The sequence below is a fragment of the Cibotium barometz genome, chromosome 54 (assembly GCF_041138505.1).
Source record: "Cibotium barometz isolate CiBa-2024 chromosome 54, ASM4113850v1, whole genome shotgun sequence".
NCBI lineage: Eukaryota > Viridiplantae > Streptophyta > Polypodiopsida > Cyatheales > Cibotiaceae > Cibotium > Cibotium barometz.
Window position 1 is genome coordinate 8,206,028 of NC_141099.1, and position 8,552 is coordinate 8,214,579.

Genomic DNA, 8,552 nt, shown 5'->3' on the forward strand with positions numbered 1-8,552 from the left:
GATAAAAAGCTTCATGTAACCACTCTCTTTTAATACAATTTTCTAGCTTTAAAAAAGAAAAGAAAAGATAGTCATCGATTCAGAGAAGAATATCAAGAAGTAAGGGATTGTTTTTTTTTTAATGCTATTGAAGGTTATTGTTCTTGAGAATCTATTTTTTCTTGGAGGATATATGTGCCTTGATCACTTTCCATAGCCTCTCACCGAGCTTCCAAGAACATATTGTGCAGGATTTGATGATGCACAAGGTATCCATGAAAGCTTAGCCAAGGCAATGAAGAAAAAACAAGAGGGATAGAAGAGAGTCTCACTACATCAAAAGCCTAGAAACACAAAGACTTATTCTTGAATTATGAGAGGGGGGCATCCCTTATTTATACAAGTCCATTACTCTAAAAAGTAAGGTCCATTTATATGATCAATGACCATCTACTAATATTCACCACTCCAAATATGCTATAGACAAAATTAATCTCTCCTATGCTAGGACAAACCAATCATTCCATTTGATGAGACTTAAATAATCCATGTCCTCAAGACTCCCTAGCAACATGGATTTACAAGGTGCATGACCCTAACATCAAGATAGTGTAAATTCACTTGACAAAATTCCCGTTGACAATATGAATGTAGCAACTTGTACAAACACCTTCTCTTTCATCCAAATCTATCTACAAATAGTTAGATGAAGTGAAAGCCATCTCTAGAACCATTATAGTCCGCAATTACCACCATGTCTGAGCACAAAAAACTATATGTGTGTGTGTCATACATATATATATATGTATACACACATATATATGTATATATATATGTGTGTGTACACACACACACATATATCTATATATATAATCATACACATACATACACACACGCATATATATATATATATATCATACACATACATATATATACACACTGTATACATATATATCTCTCTCTCTCTCGATATCAATTCTTGCATATTCCAACAACCGTACATAAAGACGCACCTGTCACATGCCATTAAGATTTTTACCAATAGATTAGAATACGTTCACACCACTTCAAAATGTGAGACATGGCTAGATGGGAATCCACAATCACTGGTATTTATATGACTGTGATATGTGACATAAGGGAGCGCTTTTTTCCATGCTTTGTCTGCAATGAGATTCCATTTCCTTTTTAGTGAGGCTTTTAGATCTGTTTCAAGTGTCTGCACTGAGATTCATGTTAAGTGGGCTTTTAGATCTCTTTCAAGTTCCGTTAAGCACCCATCAATGATGTCTGGGCCTCTGATCAGAAAGCATTCAAACAGCCTGCTAAGAGCAAGAGAGACTCTTGGGCAATCATAGACACCTGTTCTTTCATTTTATCATGCTATAGAGGATTGTGCAAAGAGATCTAAAAAAGCATATAGCCTTGGATAAAAACAATTATCGTCTCTTAACATTGTACAGTCGTACCTTTGGCACCTTCCACAGTGCAAACCCATGCCTAGAATGATGCTGCTCGAGCTCAGAGTGTCAGAGAGGAGTGTTAGAGAGCAAATGCCCAGGGCCTTGCACTAATCAACCTCAAACAAATTAAAAAAACAAGTGTCCAGGATCATACAACAGCACCATAATGCAACATTAATCAACCATGAGCTTGTTGCTAAGGCAGAGAAGCAAGTGCTACATGAATATTGGGTAACTGTTCTCACACATAGTATACATGTACATCATGCCCCACAATCTTCATCCTTTTAAGGTATCTTATCTAAAGGGCGTGAGGACAAATCAACTCACCGCTCCCTCGCTGTCACAACTCCAATCGAAGGGATGTGGATGCACCTTGTAGTAGCAATGTGCTAGATTTTCCTAAACAAGAACAGTTGCTATGTTTACAAACTCTCGATATTAGTCTATGCATGGTGTCATGCATCAAATACTCCAAAACAGTGTTGAATTGTACCCAACATAATTTCCAATAAAAATACAAAAATAAACAATATTTGATGTGATACTAGATTTAACATATGCCAAAGCTTAGATATCTGAGAACAGCATGTCATCTTGGACCAGACAGACCATCCATTTTCACATCCCATGACATGAGCCTTGGATGGATGCATGCAAACTTTATTCCGTTGTCATGTCCTGTTGGAAAACACATACTGCAACAGATCAGTAAATAGAAGCTTACAGAACATTTCAAAGCTCAACAACCACAGACTGAAATGAATCATCCAAATAAGCACAAAGAACTGACCAATCTTTGGCAATGATGAATAATTATCAAAACAAACAGAAAGCACTAATCAAATTATATGTGTTGCTGTCGTAGTCATGGCACATGCATTTCAAGCCTGATGCATGTGGCACCTTACCAATCCCATCCGCCCACTACCACATCCCCTCAAATAGCCACATAACATCATTATCCTTTTTTTGTGACCTTGATTCGAACCTATCTAGCACTCCTTCCCACATTGATACCTCTACATTGTCAGAGAAAACCTCGCTTGTCCAACAAGCTATCCACCAACAGTCCTTTACTTTTGCAGTCAAGTTCACCAAGAAATCGCCACTCTAACATATTATTACAACCCTTCAAACGGGTAATACAATGACGAATGCAAAGCGCGATGTCAGAAACATGCGCTCTGCCTCCACCACCCTCAAGCCAACCAAACTGAGAGGGAATTCTTATCCTTAACACAAAGGACTCAGAGGTTGTGATAAATGCCGGCCCACAGGTGCTGTACACAGCCAAGGTGCAGGTGCTGAATACACGGCCCAAGTTCAAGGATTTTGAATGTTGCAGCTTTCCATTAACCTAACAAGACATTTGAACATTAAGAGTGAGGAAGGATGTAGCAGACACAGTGAAGGCATAAGCATAGCATAGAATCACCAACCATGCAAGGAGTTGTGAAGGCCCCTTCATTTCTCTGTTGCTACTATAAGCTCACTTGTGTAATCCCCATCCTTGGAGTCGGTGCAGAGTGGTATCTCATCATTTTGATCAGTCAAATTGTACTTTTCTCCAATTGCTCTTAGTAGCTGATACACTTCGTACATGGTGGGCCGTTCTTTTGGGGCCAAAAGAACACACGTGCATGCTACCCTCAAAAACTGGATAAGCTCATCATCAGACCCTTTACCCTTTAGTGAGATGTCAATGGCCTCTTGCACCCGCCCATTGTTTGAGAGGTATGAAATCCATTCTGATAAATTACCCTTGAAGTCACTTTCACCAAACACTTCCATTGCTTTCTGACCTGTAATAAGCTCTAGAAGGACAACACCAAAGCTGTAAACATCACCTTTCATGGTAGCAACCAAGGTTCTGATGTATTCAGGGGCCACATAGCCTACATCACCAAAATCCCCATTCACAAATGTGCTGATGTGAGTGTCCACGGGATTCATCAGGCGGGCAAGGCCAAAATCAGTAATCCTTGGTTCATAGTTTTCATCTAGAAGTATGCTCGTAGCACTGATGTTCCGGTGTATGACCCTTGGGTTGCAACTATGATGCAACCACGCCAAGCCGCGGGCTGCTCCAATCCCCACCTTGAGCCGCGTTGTCCAGTCTATCTTGTCCTCTTCTGGCACTTCATGGAGAGAGTTTCTCAAACTTCCATGGACCATATGCTTGTAAACTAGCAACTTTTCTCCACCTGCCACACAGTAACCCAGCAGGGGAACAAGATTCCTGTGACGCAAATGACCCAATGTAATCATTTCTGATTTGAACTGCTTCTCTGTCTGTGATGACATTTGAAGCCTCTTGATTGCCAGTATAGAACCGTCTGACAGGGAGGCCTTGTACAATGTGCCTGTCCTTCCCGAGGCAATTATGTTATCCTTGCTGAAGCCATTCGTGGAAGCCATTAGATCGGACAATCTCAGCCTCACTAAGGGCTTCTCAAACATGGAAACAGGGACTGAATTAGGTGCTTTGATGCGTCTAGCCCACTTATGCTCATCCCGGAGATAAGCACTACTCTTGCTGCGGGGCCGAAAGAGCACCCACCACATGATAAATGCACATATCAGAACAAAAACTGCTGCCACTGCAATTGCACCTGCCACCATCACTGGTAGCTTTGACTTGGATGAGGGTCCATGGCAAGCAGATGTCAGAGGAGGGCCACAGAGGCCTGGATTGTTTGCGAAAGCGGAAGCACCAAATGCAGCCTTTTGTATCGCACTGCGATTAAAAAAACTGGAAGGGATTGGTCCGGTCAAATAGTTAGAAGACAAATCTAGATCAGTAAGCCTGGAAAGAACACCAATACCCCATGGTATGGACCCTGTTAACTGATTTTGCTGCAGATGAAGTGCATTCAAGTACGTACAATTAGCAAGATTATTCGGTATCACACCTGAAAATTTGTTCTGGGAAAGGTCCAGACTTGTCAAGAAGCGCATTTGTTGGCAGATGTTGGCGGGGATGGGACCTGTAAACCCGTTGTTTGCCAAATCCAGGCCTGTGAGTGAGTTACAGTTACTCAAGCCAGATGGGAAAGGGCCAGAGAGACCTGCTTGTTCAAGCTTCAGACTTAGAACTCTATTCTCTTGATCATTCCAGCACAGCACGCCGGTGAAGGAGCAGACACTACCGCGTGAAGTGTTCTGGAAGTTCCAATTACTGAGGTAGTTGTTGGGGTCTTTTACAGAATTTTTGAATGCCTTGAGACATTTGGTATCATCTTCTGCACATACATGCGAGAGAAGCCCTAGCAGAGCCATGAAAACTGCAGCTTGCACGAGCTCCATTGAAGCCATCTCTTGAGCAAAGTGTGTGCTACAATAATGCCGCTGGTTTTCTCACCAAGGTGTGACAGAGGCCACCATTATGAGTAAGGCATACCCTCTGCAGATTTAAACCCTAGTTTACTCACCTTATCGTGCAAGATGCCTCTGACTCTCCAAGAGACCACCATCATCAGCCTTGACAAGCCTACACGGAGAAAGCCATACACACAGATTTAAACCCTGATCTGATTTCACTCGCCCGAAACCCAACCTACTAGACAAAGATACTGCATGAAAGGCAAAGAAAGCACATCTGCGGGCCAAAAGAATGCGCCTGCTTGCAGAAACCCTAATCTGCAGCAAGAACTTGCAGAATCCCCCCCCCCCAAATCGGGTTAAACCGTCACAGACACTGAGAAGAGGCCCAATTTAGGTGGTGAAGAGGCACAAAACGAGGCACTATTTCTTTTTCTACATGATCTGCCATAGCCGAATGCAGGAGCTTCATTACAGCAAAAGGACCCTACTCTGCCTGTTGCTCTGCATCTGCATTTTCCGCCATAGCTAGGAGCCGAGGAGCAAAAGTAGGCACGATGAAGTGGAAAAACAGTGACACAGACAATGTTAAAGTCCGGAAAGTGTGTAAAGGACTCTGAGACGTCTGAACAGAAAAGACAGTCTTTCAGTCAAGTGGCTGGTCAAGGACACACCGTCAACTTTGACTGCCGCCGTCACCACCCGTGACAAAATCATTTTTCTTAATAAATCCTAAAACTTAAAAATGCTTATGATTTTCCATAAGATTTTTTCTCAAATTGAGAAAACATTTTTTACCGGTAAAATTGAGCACCTTTGCATTAGATTTTTTAAGATTGAGAAAATAAATCTTACTGGTAAAAAATGAGAACCTTTGCATAAGATTTTTTAAAATTGAGAAAATATTTTTTTATGGGTTAAAAAAATTGGTGTTCAAGAAAAAGTTATTTTACATCAAATACAAAAACTTTCTACATGACAGTTATTATATCCAATGCTTGCTCGCCCTTAAAGAGTACATTTCAGTAATTCAAAAATTCCTACACACAAAATAAGGAATTAAAAAACTTGCAAACCGCAAACTATTTTAGCATGCAAATTCACAATACAATTTTTTACATGCAAATATTGCAGACATACTAAAGAGACAATGTCTGCGATAGAGCGACCGACTAAGTGACACCTGACAAAATCACAAGCAGCCTCTTCAATAAACGTGCTCCCAAACTTGGATTCTACTTTTCTTGTTTTATCATTGCTCTCGCAAGACTAATCACTTATAATTTCCAAGAGTTAACATAAAAATAGCTTTTATAGCTACAAGAACAATATGCCTCGATAATGTTACATAGAGAAGGGAATATTATTCCGACAAAGAGCCAAAATTATGATGGATTTTGGGCCAATTGTATTGTGACACCTCAACATTTTTGTCCTACCTTTTGGAGTGTGGTGGTTCAAATTTTGGAGGTTGTGTTGAATAAAGTGGGGATGGGACTATCAATGTTATGGCGGGTGACTACAAGAACCATCTGCTCGATAATATTACATAGAGAAGGGAATATCATTCTAGCGGCAAAGAGCCAATATAAGGATTTTGGGCCAATGGTATTGTGGCACCTTAGCATTTTTGTCCTACTTTTGGAGTGTGGTGGTTCAAGTTTTGGAGCTTGTGTTATATAATAACATGGGGATGGGACTATTAATGTTATGACGAGTGTTCTTTTACTAGCCCCTCTACCCTACAAGGTCAAAGCTCTATACAAAGAGGTGAGCTGCCAAATCTCATCATCAAATCATTATTACCTTATTACCAAGCAGTTAAATTTTTAAATTGGACATATGGGCATATGGGCACTAGTGACTAACAGTGGCACCCCACCAGTCTCGAGGTCGAGGCCCCATCCCCACTCTAAATCTACAACTTAAGTGTGTGTGTGTGTGTGTTTGTGCGTGTGTGTGTGTGTGTGCGTGTGTGTGTGTGTGTGTGTGTGTGTGTGTGTGTGTGTGTGTGTGTGTGTGTGTGTGTGTGTGTGTGGAGAAAAAGGGAAGGGGGGAGGGGGGACATTTTGACTTGTTAGTTGTCCTACATGCCCATCATCTCAAAACGGCCTCGCATCAGTCTAGATTTCCAAAAAAAGAGCTCTCATCATTATCGTTTGCCCTTTGGACCTCTTACCTTCTCATGGTCATTCTCTTATTCTTCATTATCTTTGGTCCACAATGAATCTTCACATCTAATCTGCATGTTTGCTATCCTAGAAGAAGAGGCACAAGAATTTCACACATCAAATGCTTGAAAATTCATTTCAGCAATTTGAGTTCTCACACTCTTAATTTTTATTCACCAATACACCCCTAAACCCCCACCCCCCCTTTCCCCCCTCCTCCTCTTCCACCCTGAAGGCGATTTCTATAGCCATGGGTTTAGCTTCAACTTCACAATCTTGCCCGTAAGTGGCTTAAAATCTAAGTGTTCATTTTTTCTTTGGGTAAAATTTTCCCTCACCTTTTTTGTGAATGGTCAAACCCCCTCTTATGGATATTCTGTCTCACTCCTGAAACATACCTTTGTTATCAAACAATGTGAAAGTTTGTTGCATATTGTTAGGGTTTTTCTTTAGAGAAAATTTGTTGGATAAGGGAGATGTAATGTTTAAATTGATGGGGGAGGGGAAAGACTGCATGGATGACTACCTTAGCTAGGTGATGGGGGCACACAAAACATCAATTTATTTTTGTTGTGTGCATAGGCTCATATAATACCTTGTGAAATTAGACAAATAAAGGGATCCATCTTGTTATAATTTCACATCAAGCTATGTTATCATCTACAATTGCCCTTGTGCAAATGGGCCTTTATAGAGACAAGTAAATCAACCTACTAATTTAAGATCTTTGTGTATGCTTTAAAGGCTCTCATATTGTTAGGTACCATTTCCACTCCTAAGAAAAATTAGCCCACACCCTATTACTTTAAGATCTTTGTGTATGCTTAAAGGCTCTCATAGATGTTAGGTACCATTCCCACTCCAAAGTAGGCCCAAGAGCCCAATGCACTTTTTGGCATTTAATAACAACTTTCTCTTCATGTTCCACGCTAGAGCTTACATTACAATGATGTGGTGGCCAAGTTTTGTGAAGGAATCATAATTGTGCCAATCTTAGCACATTCATATTTAAAAAGGCCAAGTTTCATTTAATGTTGTGATGGCTAACTTGGTCGTGTGAATATTGATACTAGCATTGATTTTAGAGTCCTCCACATTTTGAAAATTATCTTTGAATTTCAATGACTAAAGAATTTATATTGGTCAAATAAAGAAAAAGTGCATCTACGCTAGATAAGAAGGAAAGAAATCTCCCAAGCTAAACACATCCCAGGCGCAAAGAGTTTATATTGGTCAAATAAAGGAAAAGTGCATCTATGCTAGATAAGAAGGAAAAAAATCTCCCAAGCTAAACAAATCACAAGCGCAAAACTAAGATAACCTCTTCACAAATCGTTTCTTCAAATTAGAGTATTGAATGATGCATATAGTTTAAAAATGAGGAACACTATGCAAGGAGATAATGTATGACGAGACTGTTGTGAATATTTTAATCTACCCCTTTAAATTATATTTAGTTCCTTCTCAAGAAAAACTATGATGATGATGTCCAATTGGAAAATTTCTAAAACCTTTGAATTTAGTGTCCTTGTATTTCAATGAGGCCTTCCTCATGTGATGCCATGAGATTTAAAGCTCCTTTGATTTTAACATAGCTCCCTACCTTGATGAAAGG

The 8,552-nt window shown here is 40.3% G+C and overlaps 1 protein-coding gene across 3 annotated transcripts; it reads right to left on the reverse strand.

Annotated features, from left to right (window-relative positions):
- Positions 1-1,590: 1,590 nt before the first annotated feature.
- Positions 1,591-5,399, reverse strand: LOC147607824 (probably inactive leucine-rich repeat receptor-like protein kinase At5g48380). 3 transcript variants are annotated; one of them, XR_015264618.1, is made up of 3 exons: positions 2,885-5,393; positions 2,236-2,802; positions 1,591-2,123 (listed from the first exon to the last, which is right to left on the reverse strand). XR_015264618.1 is itself a non-coding variant. In XM_086789982.1 (2 exons), the coding sequence occupies exon 1, from the start codon at positions 4,758-4,760 to the stop codon at positions 2,910-2,912; it is 1,851 nt and encodes a 616-aa protein (XP_086646108.1). In that variant the 5' UTR covers positions 4,761-5,399; the 3' UTR covers positions 1,591-2,123; positions 2,885-2,909. The 3 variants fall into 3 exon arrangements, 1 of the variants encoding a protein (XP_086646108.1); XR_015264617.1 differs by having other exon boundaries at positions 2,236-5,393; XM_086789982.1 differs by lacking the exon at positions 2,236-2,802 and having other exon boundaries at positions 2,885-5,399.
- Between the last annotated feature and the right edge of the window lie 3,153 nt (positions 5,400-8,552).

What these genes read in the sequence shown, in the direction of transcription:
- LOC147607824 (XM_086789982.1), bottom strand. Translation starts at nt 4,760, where the DNA reads ATGGCTTCAATGGAGCTCGTGCAAGCTGCAGTTTTCATGGCTCTGCTA.